The sequence below is a fragment of the Mastigoproctus giganteus genome, chromosome 3 (genome assembly GCF_048544385.1).
Source record: "Mastigoproctus giganteus isolate SK-2022 chromosome 3, ASM4854438v1, whole genome shotgun sequence".
NCBI lineage: Eukaryota > Metazoa > Arthropoda > Arachnida > Uropygi > Thelyphonidae > Mastigoproctus > Mastigoproctus giganteus.
Genome location: NC_143577.1, coordinates 199,269,227 through 199,292,719, shown reverse-complemented (window position 1 = coordinate 199,292,719; position 23,493 = coordinate 199,269,227). Strand labels below are relative to the sequence as shown.

The 23,493-nt window shown below is 35.1% G+C and overlaps 1 protein-coding gene across 1 annotated transcript in view; it reads right to left on the bottom strand.

Moving 5' to 3' along the window:
• LOC150088566 (dnaJ homolog subfamily C member 17) overlaps positions 1–23,493 on the bottom strand; it is a 238,703-nt gene that overhangs the window by 180,666 nt on the left and 34,544 nt on the right. The window contains exon 3 of the mRNA XM_090370234.1: positions 13,769–13,827. Coding sequence (XP_090226360.1) covers positions 13,769–13,827 — 59 coding nt within the window. The remainder of the gene's footprint in view (positions 1–13,768; positions 13,828–23,493) is intronic.

The window sequence follows — 23,493 nt, the reverse complement described above, 5'->3', positions numbered from 1 at the left end:
ACAGAAGTTAAACTAACAGGTCTATAATTACTTGAGTTGCCCTTTGATCATCCTTTGTGAACTGGGGATCACATTTGCACATCTCCAGTCCATGGGTACCTCCCCTGAGTCTAAGGAAGCTCTCATAATTATGGCTGAAGGTTTGCTTACTTCCTTTGCTGCCTCCTTTAATATAACTGGATAGTTCCCATCCACCCCAGGTGCTTTTCTTATGTTTATCTTCAACAATTTCTCCCCCACTTTGTGCTCAGTTATTACAAAATCATCTAGCTCACTGTCAGAGTTTAATTCACCTCTGGCATTCTACTATTTGAATAACCCCTCATGTGTAAATGTAGATGCAAAATACTCATTTAGTTTGCTAGTTACCTGAGCAGGATCCTCAACAGTTGAACCATCGATATCAAGTGGGCCAATCTGATTCATCCCCTTCCTTCTAGAATTTACATAAGTAAAGAACTCTGCATCCTTTGCCAAAGATTTCTCGTAATCTGCCTTTGCCTGCCTAACCTCCTTTGTGGCTTGGTTACAGACCAGCTTATATCTATCACATGCTTCCATGTCACCCATTAATTTATATATATCCCATGCATTTTTCTTCTCTGCCACATGTCTCATTAGTTCTTCTGACATCCATTTAGGCCTAAACATTGAACAATATTTCTTAGTTGGTAAGAAAAGCCTAGTAGCTTCCAAGATTAATGCTTTGAATGCTTCCAATTTTGAATTTGCTTTTGGAAACATCATCAGTTGGTCCTATTGTATAGAATTTAAATACTGTCTCAGACCGCCTTTACAAGAGCAAAAACCCTTCCCTTTACCCCTGATGGTAGTTACCTCTTTGAGTAAATCTTACTTCAGCACACTGTGATCACTGCCACCTAGTGGTTCCTTTATCTGCAGATTCTTAATGCATGGAGAATCACTACTGATAATCAGATCAAGAGTATTACTCCCTGTAGTTGCCTCCCGAACATGCTGCTGTAGAAAACAATCATCCAATAAATCCACAAAAGGCTTGCTAGTGTGTGAGTGATCAACCCACAAATTCCAGTCAATATCTGCGAAATTAAAATACCCCATTATAAGACACTCTGATATACTGGCCCACTCTATTTCCCTGTACAGTTATTTATTATACTCATAAGAGTCATTAGGCCTACAACACACTCCTACTCTCAATTTTACTTTTACAGTGCTTATGTAACATAAAACTGACTCAATACTGCACTGTCCAGCAATGTTGACTGGCTGTACTTCCTTTGATTTTGTGTTTCTTAACTAATAGCATAACCCCTCCTCCCTTCTTATTTGTATATCCTTCCTATACACATTGTACTCCCCAAATTCCATTTCTGCATTCCTTATATCTGTGTGACACCACGTTTCTAAAAAATCAACAATATCTGCCTTTGATATTTTGACCAACACCTCGAATTCATCAAATTTATTTACCAAACTCCTAGCATTGGTGTACACACAAGTATACGTGCACCTGTTCCTATTAGCATTAGCATTAGTAGAGGCATATGATGCAAGAAAGCAAGCTTATTCAGCATCAGCCAAAAAAAAAAAAAAAACCCTCTCCCATTTCACCCCTCCGTTCGTTCGAAATACCTGTCCAGTTGAGCTTTAAATTTGTTTAGGCTATCAACTTCAACAACAAGTGATGGAAGTCGGTTCCACCAACCAACCACCCGCTGGCCAAAGGCAAATTTCCGCACATCTATCCGACATCCGTCCTTCCTCAATTTGAATTTATGCCCTCTGAGTTGATTATTCTGAGAAAGATGAAGAATCCCATTGGCATTGAGCATGCTCAAACCATTCAAAGCCTTATACACCTCTAATTTAGACTATGTATATAAAGTGCTTAGCATCATAATACACAGCCATTTCTGAAAAAACAAAAAATTTTTAAGGTGGCATCGTTTTAGGTTATATCTCATATTGTGAATGCCTTCACAACGAGTTGCCATGATATTGCACTACTTCGAATAAGTAACGCTTCACCTAAGGAGAAGACCAGTGTTACTTATTCTCAGATAGGTACCACCACCCAGACAGCACTGTTTCAGGGCTATTTGGCCCTTCGTCAGTGAGTGGGTAGGTACCCAAGTGATGCAATGATGGCAAAAACAGTTATGAAGTTCGCAGCTTGAGGCTCTAGCCCTAAATGCGCCTTAGTCTAAATACATCATACACCATCAGGCATCTCTCATATTGTGGAGTTATACTTCATAACTGTTTTTGCCATCATTGCATCACTTGGGTACCTACCCACTCACTGACGAAGGGCCAAATAGCCCTGAAACAGTGCTGTCTGGGTGGTGGTACCTATCTGAGAATAAGTAACACTGGTCTTCTCCTTAGGTGAAGCGTTACTTATTCGAAGTAGTGCAATATCATGGCAACTCGTTGTGAAGGCATTCACAATATGAGATATAACCTAAAACGATGCCACCTTAAAAATTTTCTGTTTTTTCAGAAATGGCTGTGTATTATGATGCTAAGCACTTTATATACATAGTCTAAATTTGTTCGCAGCTTGAGGCTCTAGCCCTAAATGCGCCTTAGTCTAAATACATCATACACCATCAGGCATCTCTCATATTGTGGAGTTATACTTCATAACTGTTTTTGCCATCATTGCATCACTTGGGTACCTACCCACTCACTGACGAAGGGCCAAATAGCCCTGAAACAGTGCTGTCTGGGTGGTGGTACCTATCTGAGAATAAGTAACACTGGTCTTCTCCTTAGGTGAAGCGTTACTTATTCGAAGTAGTGCAATATCATGGCAACTCGTTGTGAAGGCATTCACAATATGAGATATAACCTAAAACGATGCCACCTTAAAAATTTTCTGTTTTTTCAGAAATGGCTGTGTATTATGATGCTAAGCACTTTATATACGTAGTCTAAATTTGTTTGCAGCTTGAGGCTCTAGCCCTAAATGCGCCTTAGTCTAAATACATCATACACCATCAGGCATCTCTCATATTGTGGAGTTATACTTCATAACTGTTTTTGCCATCATTGCACATCACTTGGGTACCTACCCACTCACTGACGAAGGGCCAAATAGCCCTGAAACAGTGCTGTCTGGGTGGTGGTACCTGGGTGGTGGTACCTATCTGAGAATAAGTAACACTGGTCTTCTCCTTAGGTGAAGCGTTACTTATTCGAAGTAGTGCAATATCATGGCAACTCGTTGTGAAGGCATTCACAATATGAGATATAACCTAAAACGATGCCACCTTAAAAATTTTCTGTTTTTTCAGAAATGGCTGTGTATTATGATGCTAAGCACTTTATATACATAGTCTAAATTTGTTCGCAGCTTGAGGCTCTAGCCCTAAATGCGCCTTAGTCTAAATACATCATACACCATCAGGCATCTCTCATATTGTGGAGTTATACTTCATAACTGTTTTTGCCATCATTGCATCACTTGGGTACCTACCCACTCACTGACGAAGGGCCAAATAGCCCTGAAACAGTGCTGTCTGGGTGGTGGTACCTATCTGAGAATAAGTAACACTGGTCTTCTCCTTAGGTGAAGCGTTACTTATTCGAAGTAGTGCAATATCATGGCAACTCGTTGTGAAGGCATTCACAATATGAGATATAACCTAAAACGATGCCACCTTAAAAATTTTCTGTTTTTTCAGAAATGGCTGTGTATTATGATGCTAAGCACTTTATATACATAGTCTAAATTTGTTCGCAGCTTGAGGCTCTAGCCCTAAATGCGCCTTAGTTCAACCCTAATTCATGGCTTTTTTTCAACAGTGACCTGTACTTGCTAAGTAATTCCGCCGGTCTCCTACTCTTAATATCATTAGTGCCAACGTGTACAACTATATCACCTTTTGTGCCCTTAAAAGATGATATCCGCTCTACAACGTCATCAACCTTTGCCCCTGGCAGACATACCCTGGTCCTATTCCACCTATCCTTTTTACAAAGCATGTTCCCCGTTTCCCTGACAATAGAGTCACCAACTACTAGTTCCTGTGGGACCAGCGCATTCTGCCTAGGGGGCTGCCCCTGTGTTGCCTGATGACCAAGTGCAAGCTCTGGCGTTGATGTGGGCAGCTGAGAGCTTGATGGGCCCCTCAATTTATTTCCTTTGAGGGCATCCACCCTGTCCTTCAAGGTCTCATAAAGGCCCATAACAACGCTGAGTTGTCGCCTGATTTCCTTGCACTCCTTACATCGTGCACACACAAAGACATCCCCCTTGGCCGTATCATGTCCCGTACCCGATGCTCCGCAAACATCAAGCAAACAGTGCATTTTAATAGACTGTGATTCAGAGGGCAACTGCCCCCTTCAGTTCTCCCCTGAACCACAGCACTCCCATTAGCTTGAGCCTTTTGCTTTGCTGCTCTGGTCAGAGTCATGATTCCAATTTAATTCAATAAAATTTAAAACAAAAATTAAATCCTTAAGTTATATCCCAAAACAGTTATGTTATATATATATATATATTTTTTTTTTTTTTTTTTTCGGTATCTAGTGTTCCCTTTATACAACTTCCGTATCACGTGTACCACTATAGTTATGTATTAATTATTTGTTACGATTAAGTCGTTATATATATTTATAGTTAAAAATACAATTTAATTGACAATAAAGTTTATCAAGATTAATAGATTTACTGATTAATTGACAATATTATATTATGCAGTATACTACACTAAGCTTATGCTATCGTGTAAAAATGGCGGGAATTCACGAACGGTATTTCTACGGACTCGTAAGTATTGATTAGCTTCTAAATCTCGCTACCGTAACATAAATAAATAGCCCATGTATTTACTTGTTCCAGCAATGACTCACAGCAGTCCCTGAAATCCACTGCATCTTGTTTTCCAGGCTGCTGCTCATTCCAATAGAAGCAGTACAAGAATCACTTTCACCACTGCCAGCAGCTACTGTTAATCTATTTGTCCGTGTATCCCCCCCCCCAAGCTAGCAGTTTTTCGACCCACCTAACACTGCCTCAGCATCAGCAAATATTCTTGCACTCTTTCTATTTAAGTGTATCCCATCCCTGTAGAAGCAGTCTCTCCTGTTAACAAGCACAGACCAGGCTGAGAAAAATTTTACCCCTTGAGCCTTGTGCAATCTTTCCAAATCGATCGACAAGGCTCTCATCATATACCCCCCTCCTATCATGTCTGGGCAGAATTGCAGACACTTTCAAATTCAACCCTAACTCACGGGCTTTTTTCAACATTGACCTGTACAATAATATCACCTTTTGTGCCCTTAAAAGATAATATCTGCTCTACAGTACTCTGATAATTATGGTTGAAGGTTTGCTTACTTCCTTTGCTGCCTCCTTTAATATAACTGGATAGATCCCATCCACGCCAGGTGCTTATGTTTATCTTCAACACTTTGCTCTCAGTTATTACAAAATCATCTAACTCACTGTCAGAGTTTAATTCACCTCTGGCATTTCCCTCCTTGAATAATGTGTGAATGTAGATACACCTTTGCACCATCAACCTTTGCCCCAGGCAGACATACCCTAGTCCTGTTCCATCTATCCTTTTGGCAAATATGTTACCTGTTTTTCTGACAATAGAGTCACCGACAACTACTAGGTCCCGTGGGACCAGTGCATTTTGCCTTGGGGATTGTCGCTGTGTTGCATGATGTTCAAGTGCAAGCCGTGGCATTGATGTGGGCAGCTAAGAGCTTGATGAGCTCCTCAATTTAAATCGTCTGAGGGCATCCACCCTGTCCTTCAAGCTCTCACATAGACCTGTAACAATGCTGAGTTAATGCCCGATTTCTTCGCACTCCTTACATCATGCACACACAGACATTCCCCTTGGCAATATCATGTCCCATCTCTGATTGCTCCACAAACATCAAACAAGACATACATTTCAAAAGGCTGTGATTTAGAGGGGAACTGACCCCCTCAGTTCTCCCCTTAGCCACAGCACTCCCATTACCTTGAGCCTTTTACTTTGCTGCTCTGGTCTGAGTCATGATTTTGATTTAATTTCAATACAAAATTATAACCCTAAACTTATATATCCCAATGCAGTTATAGCACTATATATATATATATACAGTGAAACTTCTCCTAACGGACACCTCTCGTTAACGGCATCTCTCTACAACGGACATTTTCAAATTCCCCAACTCACCTCCATTGGCTTTAATGTCTTTCCAGCTTCTGTCTAGCGGACATTCTCTGTAACGGACGCGGACAGGCAATCTGCACTGTTTCGTTTAGATTAGCACTTCATTTGATCTCCACATAACGGACAGCGGGCGAGCTCACGGCCCTTTTTCTAGGAACGTTTCTTCCACGTATTGCCTCAATCGTGTGTTTATTTTCTATTTCCGATTCTCTGAATTTTATCAAGGTTTACGTCGCGGTTCTAAACCCCTTTTCAAGAATTTTAAGGCACGTGTAAAACTTCTGATGAATACGGTCTGTGCAAGGGAGGAGGGGGAATATGGTCGTCTTTTCAGTTTCAGTTTTGTTCAGTGTTGTGTGAAGTGCACAATGTCTTCTCGTAAACATTTAACTTTAAAAGATAGTCGAACTCATTAATGCGTATGATCGGCAAAAAAATAGTGTTCGCAATCTCGCTACAAAATTCAAAATCGGGAAGATGCAGGTAAGCGACATCCTAAAGAAAAAAAATGAACTGCTCAAGCAATTTTGGCAACACGGAAATGATCAGTTTCAAAAATCACTCCCGAAAACTGTTGGACTTCAAATTTGTCGTGCACGCTAAAAAAATTCCCATTAATGGGCCTATTATTAGGGAAAAGGCTTTGGAGGTTGCGAAATCTATGGGAGTAAATGAGTTCAAAGCTTCTGTGGGATGGCTAGACAAGTTCAAAACTCGGCATAAAATTTCTTGGAAAACCGTAAGTGGTGAAGGTGGATCTGTTGATAATGGGGTTGTAACAGAGTGGACCGTCAAATTGGAAGATTTATGTCGTGATTTTGAAGCTAAGGATATTTACAACTGTGACGAAACAGGGTTGTTTTTTAAAGCTCTTCCTGAAAAAACATGAGTCTAAAAAACGAAAAGTGCCAGGGCGGAAAAATTTCTAAGGAACGCTTGACTGTACTATTGTGTACAAATATGCTGGGAGACTTTGAACAACCTCTTGTTATAGGAAACCCACAAAATCCTCGTTGTTTCAAGGGCATAAAGTTGAATCTTTTGGATGTTGACTGGAAGTCTAATAAAAAAGCGTGGATGACACGAGATATCATGAGCGAATGGATAAGTCACTTTAACCAAAACATGATTCGTCAAAACAGAAAAATTATTCTTTTCATGGATAATGCTGCATCCACCCGCACATTGAATTGTCCAACATTCAAATCATTTTTCTGCCACCAAACACATCTGCAGAGTGTCAGCCCTTGGATCAAGGGATAATAAAAAATTTTAAACTTCACTACAGAAAACGTGTTTTAAGACATCTCATTGCAAACATGAACGATGTAACATGTGCGAGTGACCTTGCAAAGAAAATCAGCATCCTAGATGAGATTCAATGGATTTCCTTTTCAGTAAACGCAATTAGAAAACAAACTGTCGTGAACTGTTTTGTAAAGTCTGGCTTCTCAAACGCAAAAATTGAAGTTGTGAACAGCAATGTGGAGCACCAAGAAGAACAAGAACTTCAACATATATTGATAATGTACGATACTTCCGCTACAAGTGACGCTGGCTACAAAGATATAGACTCAAACCTCACTACAGAAGATGGTGCTCTAGATATCAACGACATTATCATTGATATTTTTCAAGAAGTTCCTCATGAGGATGAAGAAATGGAAGGAGGTCATTCTGTCGAAGAACATATTAACGACGAACCACCGATGAAAATAGAAGAAGCGCTCATACAAATCAATTGTTTAAAAATGTTTTTCGCCGCTGAAGAAGATACTGAAGGACTTTCGATGGTTTCTTCACTCCAAACAAATGTTGAAAACAAAATTATCAGCCGGAAGAAGGTGCAGAAGAAAATAAGTGATTACTGTATGCATTTTTCTTAAGATAAAGTCATAATATGCATAGCACAATTGTATGTATATTATTTACAAAAATATTGTTCAAAATCTGTATATATTTTAATTTAATTTTACATTAAACGTTTAACGATTTTTCTTTCTTTCTTTTTTTTTTTTTCTCCCTCAGACTTCTTGTTAGCGGACACTTCTCTCTAACGGACACAATTTCGTTCCCCATGGCTGTCCGTTAAAGGGAAGTTTCACTGTATATATATATATATATATATATATATATATATTTCAATATTGAGTATTATCTCCAAGTTACGTTATATGATTTCCATATCTCCTATCACGTTATATGTATTAGTTAGTAATGTTACGTTTGCAAAATCTAAGTCTTTATATATATTTTGTTAAAAAAGTATAATTTAATTGACAATGAAGTTTAATAAGATTAATCAAATTTACTGATTAATTGATAATACTATACTATACTAAGCTAACAGATTTCTAATACAGTGCTACGTGTTTCGCTATCTAGTTTTACGTGAAACCTTACGCTATCTAGTTCGGGATATATGTTGTAATATATAACAATGGCAGCAAGTTATGAACGGTAAATCTACGGACACTAAGTATTACTTAACTTTCAAAATCACATTATCTAAATTCAAAATAAACCAAGGACCTTGACTAGGTCTATAAGCTACTTATAGAAAATAATTTAATACTTACAATTAAGTCAATAAAACGGCTAAATATAATTAAAAACTTAGCCCAAAAAGTTGTCCAACACGTGGATTGGATACCATTACCACCAATACAAATCTCTATCTAGGTTCAAATTAAACTAAGTATCATAAATAGGAAAATAAAGCTACTTCAAGAAAATAAATTAATATGCCAATTTAAGTCAATAAAACAGCAAAAACTTAAGAAAAACTTCTCTATTAGTTGGAGCCGTAAAAACTTTGCCCGTACAAGGCTACTCTCGTTCTCACTTGTTCCCACATAGTGGGAGGTGGTTTACCAAGATCATTAAAACATGAGTTGGAAGAAAAATAGGATGCTAGCAGGTCAGCTTTATCCTTGGCTGAAGTGGCAACTAAGATAGACTGCAAGACAGGAGGCAGAGAGTTATGATTAATGGATAGTCTTCAGACTGGTGTAATGTCAAAAGTAGGGTGCCCGAGGATTGATTCTTAGGCAACTGTTGTTTCTAATTTTCCTAAACGACACTGATAAGGGGTTAGATCATGATGTCAAAATTTGCAGATGGTCTAAAGATTGGGAGTTGTGGTTCATGATGAGTGCCAAGCAGCTCTCCTTCAGGATAACTTGAACAGCCTTAAGCAGTGTTTCTCAATCTTTTTACTCTCGTGGCACATTTTCCAAAGAAGAAAAATTTCGCAGCACACCTACGTAGTCATAGAAGAAGAAATTTCTAAATTAAATAAATAGAACGAAAAATAATATTAACAATTTTTTTATTTATACTTATATTATATGTGTTACGCAAACAATTCTTACAACCAAAACAAAATATAAAAATAATTAAATAAATAATTACAAAAAGAAAATATGTATGCCTTCAACAAAACTTTAAATTATTCAAATATTTGATAGCGATCAAATGAATTTTTATTTAAAAAATTATAGTCAATGTGAGAGTTGAAAATCCTAACTCACGTAAATACAACGTAGAAAATTGGAGTAAAATATTTATTGCTCTTTTAGATAACTTTACGTAGCCGAGTGGTCAGGAGCGAGAGTACATAGCACGTGTTCCTTGAGTGGACCGGGGTTCAAGCCCGTGACTACTGAATACGATAAATATTTGTATTGACGATTTATTGTAAACTCTACTGACTTGGTTGTCATGCCGGAGTATAAACAGAAAAATTTATTTATTTATTTATATTCATCTCTGACTGAAATCCAAAAAGTATCCAAATGAAATTCCGAATGTTTGATTTTTAATGTTCGATCGGATGAAAGGGAAATCAGTTCTTCCTCTTCTTCAAGACAAAGATTCCAGTTTGATGTATCATTAATAAAAGGATTTCGAATCCAGTCATATTTTTTTGATTTAATAGATCGAAAAAATGTTTTCATTACCTTTTGAAGCAAATCCAAATGGTTTTTCACCACTGGTGCAAGAAAATTTCTCATCTGTTCAGGAATCTTAGGAAACATAGCTAAATTATTTTCATCAAGTTTATTCATCCACAAGCATAATTTTTTATCAAAAGCAATTAACTTATTTGTTGATGTTAAGATATTTTTGTTTTGCCCTTGTAAACTAGTATTTAAAATATTAAGATGTGCAAATATATGTTCTAGGTAAGCCAGTTTTGTACACAATTCATTGTTAAAACAATCATAAAATTTTTGTATTTTCATACGATTCTTTTGTTTTCCTGTGGTACTTATTTCATTTTTAAAAAATGTACAAAGTTCTGCTCGCAATTCGAATACACGGGCTAAAACTTTTCCTCTAGAAAGCCAACGAATATCATTATGTAGTAATAAACAATTGTAGTTAGATTCCATGTTGTCGCATAATTCTTTGAAAATTCGTGATTTTAAAGGTCTGCTTTTAATATAGTTAACAATTTTTATTACGTCATCTAGTACAATGCTTAATTTTGTCGGGAGAGTTTTGCCTACTAAAGCTTCTCAATGAATAATGCAATGTGTAGAAATAAGATTTGAATTTTTTTGTTTTGCAAACGCCAAAAAACCTTTTTCAGGTCCGATCACTGATGCAGCACCATCTGTACAAATGCCTGTACAAAAATTCCATGATAACTTTGTCTTTTGATGTATCATTAATAAAAGGATTTCGAATCCAGTCATATTTTTTTGATTTAATAGATCGAAAAAATGTTTTCATTATTATAATTCTTCGACTTATAGTATCGTTAGAAAGAGGAATTTTATTTATTTCAGCTTCTGCATCTTAGCTGAACATACACTTCACCATTATACGACAAGCAGGACCGATCAATGTTTCTCCAATCGAATGAGGTTTCTCTTTTTGTGTAATAAGTTGCGCTACTTCATTGTAGGCAGTTTGTGTTTTGTCAGACACTATTTGTCATTAATTGTTCAAAATACCTTTTGTCTTTAGACATCAAATTTTGATGAACTTTTTCCATATGGCATTTTAGTTTGCTAGGAACATTGCACTGTTTGCTTTTTTATGTCCACATACAACACATAAAGGTAAGGGGAAATTTATGTCCCCTGTCCACGTAAAACCAAAATTTAAGTAACTTCATTATATTTTCTTGTACTAATTTCAAATCTTTTTGGTTGAGATTCGTCAGCGCTGGTATTGTTTATATTATCGCTATTTTCAATGGATATATTTGCATCTGCTGCAGAACTACCGTTGCCGACATCAACAGTTTTGTTTTTATTTAAAAATTTTCGTATATCCATTTTCAGTTTTTTCTAATAAACAAAAAAAACGGTTTTGTAGAATTTTTAATTTTTATATACATTTAAATTACCTTAAGAAATCGCCTAACCCTAAATTATTTACTTTACAACACAAACACAGTTTAATATGACAATATTAACACGATATATATAAACACATAATACGCCGCATGCCTCCCAGAGAACTAGAGATGGGATCCCGTATTTTGACTTTTTGAGGTAATTCAGGGGTGCTGTGCAGTTATACAGTATTGCGTCGGTCCGATTCATGTGGTCTGCAGGTGACAGATAATTGGTCTTTATTCAAGTAGTGTTGGCGCCTGAATGCAGACGCCCCTGTATTCGGATATGTCAATTCGTGACATATCTGAATGACGAATGACTTTTTATGACGAATTGAAATTCGTCATAAAAACATCCTTCGTGTACTTTATTCTTATTAATGGATTGTACGTATATTCGGACAATGATGTTAAAATAAAAACTATGCTGGTTTTTTTTTAAGATTTCATGGCACACCCTCTGAGAAACACTAGCCTTAAGGATGGTCAAAAAAAAAAGTGGCAGCTATGTTTCAATGCAACAAAATGCTAGGTCTTACGGTTGGGGAGCAGCAACCCTGGAATAACTTATAAACTTAGTAAGGTTGAATTATAAATGGTAGAAAAAGAAAGAGATCTTGAAGTTATGATATGGATGGATATAAAGTTATCTGAACAGAGTAGACAAGCGGCCAGGAAAACCCATTATATCCTATTAATGATTTATTAAACAATAGCTTACAGAAATAGGAAGGCCATAATCCCATTGCATTAGACAATTATAAGATGCACTTGGAATACTATGTCCAAGTATGGAGACCTCACTTACAAAAAAAAAAAAAAAAAAAAAAAAAGAAAAGAAAAAAAAGACTGATATTTTTGAAAGAGTTGAAAGATGAGATCTGCAAATGGACAACCATATGAGGAAGGAAATCAGCTATGTGGGTTACAGAGTTTGGCACACAGGGTCCTTAGTGGGGATCTGATTGAGATCTATAAGACTCTGAGAGGGTATAGTAAAATGAATGAAAGCAAAATTTTCACTGTTAGAAACTCCAGAACTATGGCCATAAAATTGAAATTACAGGGGAAGAGATTTAGATTAGATTGCAGGAAGTTTTCTTTTAGCCAGCAAGCTGATTCTGGAATGAGTTACCTCTGGAGAGTAGTTGAGGCTGACAGCTTTGAGAAATTCAGTGCATGTAGATAACTGGATAATTATCTACATGAGGTGGGAATAACATGATTAGTCTATTTTCTTACCTACTTTTATATATTATTATTATTTTTTTATTTTAGGTATCTTTCTTTATTGATATTTTTGACTTTTTATTATTATTTTTGATTTACTTATTTAGTTTTTATTTTTATTATTATTATTTGGTTGGTACAGCAAATGCCTGTAGCTTCCTTGCACTATACAGTTACACAATATTTACTTATTGTTAAAAGTATTCATATACTTTTAACAATAAGTAAAAGTATATGAATAAAGAATTTAAAGTCAGTATTTCAGTTTTCAGGGAGTCATATTTCCCATCCACCTTAGCCACAGCCTTAAAAACTATAGCTGATAAGGAATATGGTTGTATATGGATAATGAATACTATAATCTCAATAATTTGCTCAGTAATGAAAGCTAACTGAAGACTAGATGTTCAAAAATTCCACTCAGTAAAAAAGTGCTTGACTGTTAGAATAAACTCCCATATACTCTTGTGAAGATGAGAAGTTTATCCAAATTTAAGGAAGGATTGGATAAACAATTGAAAGAAATAAGTGAAGTGAGGGAAGGTGATATGTTACTTTATTTTATTTTATTTATTTAGTTAGTTATTTTTTTAGACGGTGTTATGTAAGCTTGCTCTCTTGCATCATTTTGCTGATACTAATATTATAACATTTCAATAGTTGCCTGCACAATCTCTAAACATAACCCATAAATTTTACTGCCATTTACACAAGCAACTGCCAACTTTGTCAATATCATGCTTTAACTTTGCTGCCTGTGCAGAACAAATATGAATCACTCTGACACTGAAGAGTATGGATCAAGCAAATATTTATGAACCTTAAGAACTTACAATTCATGTAAATATTTGAATAGCTTAAGCTGCAATGTAAATTCATCTGTGACAATTCAAGAAAGATAATGCATAGTAGGGAACACCAGAACTTTAGTTACACGCTGAATCAAAAAACTGATTTCTATACACAATTTTATATGAATAAAATTAACACAAGAAAAACACACTGAACTTACACGTGCTGCAACATCTGTGAGGATCTCTAAAGCTTTAGAGAGCTGCTGAAAGAGTTCAGCTGCAATAAATATTGAAAACTGTTAAATACAACAAAGGTATGATTCATATTTATTATTCTGAATATAAATATTTTTATCCAAATGATACAAGAATGGGGAAAGTTTTCTCAGCACAAGCCTACTATCCAAGGCTTAGTGGTTCTCAAATTTATTAATATTACAGACTATAATACTATTTAATTTGAGAATTACAACTTACCATTAACAGAATATAACAGCATCTCTGATGCTAAGAGTCAACTACAACTAACTGAGTGGTCATGAGCAAGAGTGCAGTAGCACATGCTCTTTGAATAGACTGTGGTTCAAGCCCGTAAATGCTAAATATGATTAACGATTGTATTCATGATTTATTGTAAACTCCTCTGACGTGGTGGTTGTGCCGGAGTATAAATAAGAACATTTTTTTTTTAATAACACTTATTGCATCAATAATTACTTTTATTTTTGATAATTCTGAAACCTCCAGTGGTTTCAGAATTATCAAAAATAAAAGTAATTGTTTTCCTTAGTGACATGCTCAACACATCATGTGAGTTGTGTATGTCACCATAAATCAGGCAGTATTGGAACTTTCCCCTGACAGATTTCTGGAACCTAATACTGCATTGAACTGTAGCATAAATTGAAAACCAAAAATGTTTTAATACAGAACAGCAGTGTTCTCCCTCAGGACCTATCGAATGGGCGCACCGCCCAGTGAATTTAAATGACCACCCAGCTAAAATTTAAGTGATTCTCACAATATCATATGGTACTGCTCACTGATCTTGATCAATATTAATTCAGACATACTATGCGAAGTATTACACTTCCCCACCCAGCTGGAAAAATTTTCTGGGGAGAACACTGGGACAGCTTTCAGTTAGAAAAAACTGGAAAGTGTGAAGTATCACAAAAAGCACATTTTAACGATAACTGCAATATATGTTTTAGCATATTTGGCTTTATTATATTAGACTGTACTCATTATATCAATTAAAAACAATCATAAAAATAAATAATTTGATTGCTGCTACTTTCCTGTTTTATTTAAGGTTAATAAAATTAAATCTGCATATCAGGAAATTGATTAATATTATTATAATTCAAACACTAATATTAGACAACACAAACTACTACTTCTTCAGTGTATCAGTCTATTGACTGGTTTGCCCCTTTGATGAGCTGTCTCCATTTCTCCCTGTCTTGTGCTAGGTGTTTCACTTCTGCATAGCTTCGAAGTCCAGTTTCCTTCAGAATTGTATTTATGATGGTGTTTCTTGGTCTTCCTTGTTTTATTTTTCCCGGTATTTTGCCTTCCAGTAACATCCCTCTATGCCTCATGGTGTGTACGATCCATTGTAGCCGTTGTCTTCTAATTCTTCTTAGCAATTCTCTTTCTTCTCCTACACATTGTAAAACCATGTTATTATTCATCATTTTTTCTGTCCAGCTAATCTTTTCCATTCTTTGCCAGCACCACATCTCAAAAGCCTCTAGTTTTTCAAGTTGGTTTTGTTTAATGTCCATGTCTCTGCTGAATACAAAGCAATTGACCAAATGTATGTTTTCATAATTCTTTTTCTTAGGTCTAGTGACATATTTCTTTGGCTTAGTAAAGAGATTTTACCTCTAAATGCTTGTTTTGCCATCGCAATTGTTGAACCGATTTCACTGTGGCAAGAAGAATCTTGTGTTATAATCTGTCCTAGATATTTGAATTTTGTTACCTGTTCTATTTTTTCTCCATCAGTTTCAATGTGAAATTGTTTTGGCTTTTTACTTATCATCATAATCTTTGTTTTATTAATGTAATCTTCATTTCATATTTCTTCACTTTCTTAGTTAACTGTTTTAGCATATTGGATAGCATTCTTGGGCTACCTGCAAGGATTACCTGATCATCTGCAAACTTGATTGTGCTAAGTGTTCTTCTGCCTATCTTTATACCTAACTTTTTACCAACAAATGCTTCTTTGACTATTAATTCTGCAAATATATTAAATAAACCTGGGGAAAGCAGGCATCCTTGCCTCATTCCTCTCCCTATTTTTGCTGTTTCTGTCAATTCTCCGTTTAACCTGATGATGGCCTTTTGTCTTTTATACAAATCAAAAATTAGCCTAATTAATCTTTGTAGACATCCCATGTTTTCTAGTAGAGGAAAAAGCTCATTCCAAATTACCATGTCAAATGCTTTTGCACAGGCAATAAAGCACACATACAGATTCCTGTATGTGTGCTTATTGGCTTTCTTTCGCCTAAGAATCTTAAAGTTCCTATTACTTCTTTTGTAGATAAATTCTTTCTGAACGCACATTGTGTATCCTCTAAAAAGTGTTCGTTGTAGGATTCTATTGATATTTTTATGATTTTTAAGAGAATTTTTGATGCATGTGATATGAGGCTGATGGTTCTGTAGTCTTTGCATTTGGTTGGTGCAGATTTTTTTGGTATTGGTACTATGACGGTTGTATAATGTTCTTCTGGCCATTTTCCTTCACTATATGCTTTCAAAATCAATCCAAATAGTGATTGCTTGACTTTATCTCCACTGTTCTTCATTAATTCTGCTGTAATATCATCTATACCAGGAGCATTGTTGTTAGGAAGTAACTTTAAAGCTAGCTCAAATTCTTCTTTTAATATTTGATCTTGTTTTAAGTTTTGTTGTTCTCCTTTCTCATCATATTTCCAAGTGTAACTACATGGTTCCATGTATAAATCCTCTATATCTCGAGAATGGCATTATCTTTTTCATTCCTGATTGCTCTGGAGCGAATTCCATTACATATTCTTGTTATTTCTTTAATTTTCTTGTAGGCCCCATCTGTTCGTCCATACTGCATTAAAGTTTTGATTTCTTGGCACTGTTCTGTCCACCATTTATCTTTTGCTTTTCTGCATTCTCTATTAATTTCATTCTTGAGAGCACAGTAATTATTTTTTCCATCTTTTGTTTTCGTATTTTTGAAGATTCTTCTTTAATCCATCATTTGAAGGATGTCTTCTGTTATCCATGATTTTCTTTTCGCCTTGTTTCCATTTCCCAGAAATTTATGGGCTGCTTCGTTTATAGTTTCTTTAATGTTATTCCACATCTGGTCAATATTGTTTATCATACTTTCCTTATTTACCTCATTATAGCTGGTACATACAGATTATTTTTTTCTTTTTATTCAGTGTATTACATGTGCATCTGAAAGCAAGACACAACTTACTGTTTTTGAATTTGAATATTAATTTTTAGGAATTTTAACATATATACCCAAAGTGCCTATTTATCTTCACCATATCCATCTGTATGTAATAACTCTATTTCTGGAACTTGGTTATTATATGCAGAGGGATGAATGTAATGATAACTCAACTTCCAGTGGATGGATTTCCATGAAATTTTAAATCTTGATTTTTTTTTTAGAATGCTTTGTCAAATCATCCCAAATTTCATTAAAATTGGACCAAGAGAAATAATAATCAAGAAATAATAAAGAAATAATAATCTGACAATTATTAATTCTTTCTTTCTTTCTTTTTTTCTCCCATACTTATCACACAGGCTATCTACATATCATATATTGTAGCGGAAGCACTCAATATCATTTCTGTTGCCATGCACTGATCAGAGGAACAAATAGTCAATGTGGTGGATGTGGGAGAAACTATGTTCTCAGTTCACGCATAAAAGTCATTGGTTTTTGCTTGTTTTTTTATTATTATCAGTTACTAAATATATAAAATTATGAATTATTACTATTTTCTTATTATGTTAATCACAGCATAAATTAAATACATGTTATATTTCAACTGTTATTAAAATCCAGGAAGAAATATGTAAACCATTACAAAAGCACCGACATCATAACATGATTATTTAATTTATTAAATCAGAGCCTGAAATACGTGTTGCATCTCATGTGTTGATTAAAAAACATGGAGTGATTAGGAGGTATGTACCATAAAGTGAAAACAATTACTTATATAAATTATTAATTGATCGATTAGTAATTAATTGGTAACAAGATAATTATTTTTCACTTCAATTATCAAAAAAGAAAAAATCAATTAATTCCGCAAATAAAAATTTAAAAAAGGTGTATTAAAAATTTAATACATCTGAAATGAAACACACTGCATCAACTAACTTGTTAATTTCAATTTTGAGTTTTAAAATGAATTACATATACATATCCCCCCCGCCCCAACAGAACAGATTTTCAATTTTAAGTCAGGCTTTCATATTTTGTTAGGTTGAGCATGTATCAATTTTTTGGCTTCCTAATATGCAAAACTTTGCTCATTTCTGATCCACTGAATCCTTTTTTTTTTTTTTTTTTTAGTTTTCCAGAGTGGACAATCTCTGGAGTGGGCAGTGTGCAGTAATTTGGGTATTCTGGCCCATCTGCTTTACAGTTTGTTTCAGTAGGATCATGTGAGCCACAGGTAGCAAAAATGACTAAGCTTCTGCAGGCATTCCTGGAGTGGGAAAATTTTTGGCATTATGTGACGTTAAGATACCCAGTCTTAGGATTTTTAAGATGACTACTTGCAATCAAAGAAAAATTTAAAGAAAACTAGAAATAAACAATAGTTATATCACTTGAGAACGGCACTTTTTTTAAGCTCAGAGAAATGGCTGTCACGAAAAATACGTGGCACTAGGGGACAATTAATAACAGTTTCACATTCCTCATGATAACATTCGATTAAAAATGATATTAGTAACATTAGGCTGACTCATACATAAATACATTTATTTCTAAAAAGCAGAAGCCCGAGCTCTGTCACTAGAAGGATAACAGTGTTCTCTGAAAGCAAAGACAGAAAAAAATGATGAAAAGTAGTGTTATTTTCTCAAATTGATCTTATTTTATAAGGTTCATACTGATATTCTTGCCTATGTGCAGTTTTAATTTTTCAAGGCTGTAAATCAGTGTTTCCCAAAGTCAACAATACTGCCCCTTAGGGGGAGCAGTAGGATAACCTGGGGGTGTGCTAAGAGGCAAGGGAGCAGCAAGGAACTGAAGGAGGCGGACTCTTCCAAAAAAGTTGATCACTTATTTACAATCGACCGGGCTAGAGCTTAGGACAAAACACTTCCTTGCTTCATATTAAGTTTTACTGCTCTTATTGCTTTCAAAGCTATTTCCTTTGGTCATTTTATGATTTGGAGATGTCACAAGGTAGCCAATTACTGGTAATAGCTATTGATTTTTTTACACATTAGTTACCATACATTTGTGGTAGGTGAAGATTTGTGCATGTTTGGTAAGTAGTTATATAGAAATATTTTATGTTGGTTTTAGTGTTTTCATCTTAACTTCTCTCCAAGCAAAGAAATAGACTACAGATTACTAAATGTGGTGCTTTAAGACTCCTGCTTTAAACCAGACATTGGGAAACTGGTATCACTTCATCAAGCTCATCCATCACATTATGAATTTATTAAACAGTGAAGCAGTTACTAGATGTGGTATCTAAGACTCTTGCTAACTGACTATCAGACTTTGAAAAGCTGGTATCATTGGATCAAGTTCATCAATTTTGTTGAATTAATTAAACCAAAAAGTTTTATTTCATTTTGAATAAATGTGCATTTAATTCTTACTGTTTTGAATTTTATTGTCTTATTATCTTCCTTAGTGCAAACCACTAGTCAGAATAATGCTTTTTATAGGGTGGGTAGGGGACACTGCAGATGATTTTATGGAACCAAGGGGGCTGTGGCCAAAAACGTTTGGGAACCACTGCTGTAAATATTTAACCATAAATCAATAAACACAACATAACAATAATGTAAACATAAATTTTGTTTAGTACTTGTTAAGTGATCATACACAAATTGCAAATATGCTTACAACATACAGTTCACATGCAAAAAGTATTTTTAAAATTACTGTTACTTAGAGAAAGTCTATAGTTTTGTAAAGATATAGGCATATATTTTGTGTATGGTGCCAAGGAACTATGGTTATTTTATATCACATAATTTGTACTTATTTGGTTGCAATTTCATCAGTTTCATCCTAATTAATTAGGAATTACTTCACTTTCAAAAGTTACAAATGGAAAGTAATCAAAAACTGCTTTTTGCATTAACAGACTTTGCAAACTTTCAAACTATTATTTGTGTATACACAGTAACAAATTAAAGTAATGTAAAAAATTTTAAGAAATCACCAAAAATTTAAAAATTTCTGAGCTAAAAAAAAATTTAAATTTCAAAAGACACTGGCAGGAATAAAAGAGGGGTAATAGCATTTTATCACAGCAGGATGTATGCTGAATTAAAGCATGTTGTATTGAATTTTGAAACAGTGAATAATCAACTGTGTATGCTGAGACAAAAAGTGAAAATGTTCAACATCAGTCTAATTTGTGACCCTGCACCAATCGAGGATGCTGAAGAGGCCAAGGATATATTTAATAAGCATCTTGAGCAAGTGTGATATGACCCCCATAGCATGATATAAAAATAGTATTTGGGGATATGAATGTGAAGTAGGATGGAAGAAGCCTTTAGATCCCGGGTTCCCAACCTTTGGGTCGCAACCCCCAAGGGAGTCACAAAGTGTTTCCTGGGGAGTCGCCGCGGTTATTTTTAGTTGTAATTATTTTTATAGGAAATTTCCCCACAAAGGTTTTCAACAATTATTTATTTCAATATGGCATATGGCTACACTGCAATATTCTACTAGTGGCTGATTTCTGATAAATGAAAGAAAGTGACTTGAGGTCCACTGCAGTGGATACTTAAAAAATATTAAAAGCCTGCCATTTCATACATATTAAACACTTTATATTATTTTAATGGGTGTGTTCAAGGCGTGGTGACGTGCATTCCATAATCTCTCCTACCCAAATGTCATCCTCACCTTCTTAGGGTGAACTGATCCGTTTCCAGAGACGAGGCTCTGGCGACCGAGTCACAGCGGTATAACTGTCCCATCACATACAGAGGAAATGCTGTACCCGAAGCCCATCTAGAGGCTATAAGGTGGCAGCCCCACCACTAGACTTACCCTGCAAAAAGTTGGTAACCTATCCAGGGGCACATTCTAAATACTCAAAATAAGCTCAAGGGAAAAAACTGGACAGATCTCAAGGATAATGACCTAGGCAATGGATATAGGACTATAATTAAGGACATTAAAGCAGCAACTTGGAACGTTAGGGGAATAAATCACAAGTTAGATGAATTGACCATGGAACTATAAAAATAGAAATATTGACAGCAGTCATTACTGAAACAACAAAGAAGAACAAAGGATCCAAAGAAATAGGTAACTTCATAATGATATACTCAGGCATACCAAGTGAAAAGTGGGCATCATCGGGAGTTGCTGTTATAATAAAGAATGGGAAAACAAAATATTAGACTACTCTTGGATATCACCAAGAATATTGAAATTAAGACTAAAAATTCTATCTTATACAATAACAATTATTGGCATCTACGCACCAGCAGAGGGCAACATTGATGAAACCACAGAATTTTATGACGAATTACAAGAGATCATAGACCAAACTAACAAAAACGAATACCTCATACTAGCAGGAGATTTTAATGCAAGGGTTGGTGCTCAATCAGTAGACAAATGTAGAGGATCAGAAGGCAAACCCGTGGTCAACAATAATGGAAGATGTTTGATAGACTTCTGCATTTTTAATAAACTTAAAATTACAAATACAGTCCATTCCGTTTATTTGGGACACATCGGGACTAGTGCATTTTGGCCCGATTAAGCGGCTGCCCCGATTATCCAAAGTTTCACATAAATAGTTAAAAATACAATGTACCCCCTCTTTACAATTAGTTCACTGTACAATCAAATCACGTTACGACGAACTCACCATAGTAAAGTACCGTTCACTATACGATATGTAGTAAACGCTGGTCATTGTGATCACGTTTGTGAATTGAATTTTAATTCTATTAAACAGCGATTCTAATCAGAGAAAATAGGAGGAATATTATCCACGGGCTATAAAAGTAAAGATATATTAAGCACAAATTTCCCCTTTATTACCTTACCAATTAAAAAAATTAAATGATACGTGAAAATCAGAAGAATATATGTGATAATCGGAATAATTAATACGTACTGTAATATGTACATACGAACTAGTTGACATTTCTGTTCACTGACATTTGTGGGTGGGGGTTAAAATTTAAAACAGTAAAAAGATAGGCAATCAATAACAAAGAACATGGCACACACAAATTGCAAGTAACACGATACGTGCAAGTGAGAACGGAGTAACGAGTTACAAAGCTTTAAAAATAGGAATGAAGAGAAGATCTGAAAATTAATTTTTTTATATGATTGAAGATTTCATGGAAGTGTAAACACATTTCACCATAATAACCCACAGAATTCCAGCTGTCGGTATTATCGCAAATTCGGTAAGATCGAGTTTACTGTCTGTTTATGATATATTTCACTAACAGAAAAGCCCAATAAACAGGTGACTGCTAATTGTTTTTATTGTTTTATGGTTGTGACCTTCAGAATTTCAACTGAACCATGTGGTACCATTGGAGACAATCGTAGGGTAATTTCCAGTGCTGCAGTCTCCTGCCCCGATTAAACAGCATGCTGTCCCAATTAAGCGAAGTAAACCCTGGCTATTTCCTCGACTGGTTTCTGTTTTTTAAGATTTGCCCCAAATAAACGGCTGCCCCGATTAACCGGTGGCCCAAATAACCAGAATCCACTGTACTTTTTTCAGACACAAGAATATCCATAAATTCACATGGGAAGCAAGAAACACAAAGTCTATAACAGATTATATTATCATTAATGAAAATTTAAATGACAAAATTAGAGACTCTAGAGTATTCAGAGGCAGTGAAATTGACAGTGATCACTAAAATAGTGAAAATACCAACAAAAACTACTAGGAAATTAAAAATACATTTGTTGGAAGATGAAAGCACTAAATTCCTGTATGAAAGTCGATTGAAAGATAAACTCAAATCAGATGAAAGTGATAATGTTGAGGAAATCAATTCTGGGAGCTGCTGAAGAAAGTCTTGGATATAAACCTATAAAAAATAAAAACTGGCTAAGAACTTGGAATGAAGAATTGAAACAAACAATCAATGAGAAAAAAAAAGACCTATAAACTATTCCTACAAACTAAATCTTTATTTGTCCTACCAAATATAAAAAATATATATGTTTTACATTGGTAAAGTGACAAATTCCCTTCACGGCGGAAAATTCCAGGGGATTAAGACCTGAAGACCTACATCTACACACAAAATATAAAAAGCTTAGAGCAGAAGTTAGAAAATTAACCAGAAGAATCCGACAAGATGACTGAGATAAATTTGTTAAATCTTTAGAACGTGATATCACAGGCCCACAAGAAGAGGTTTTAAAATTTTTAAGAAATTACAACTAGACACAAATGATCAAATAAAAACAAACTCTATCTCTCAAGCAGAAAGGAAGCAACACTATTCCAAACTATGGTATAACCCTGGCACTAGGGAATTGGAAGATTAATCTGTGGCAACCGAAGATGAAGAAAATATAACAATGGAAGAACTAGAGTTAATATTACAAAAATCAAAAAACCGAAAAAGCCCAGGCATAGACAATTTGAATGTAGAACTAATTAAATATGGTGGCACCTTACTAAAAAACACACTACTAAAATTATTTATCATCATA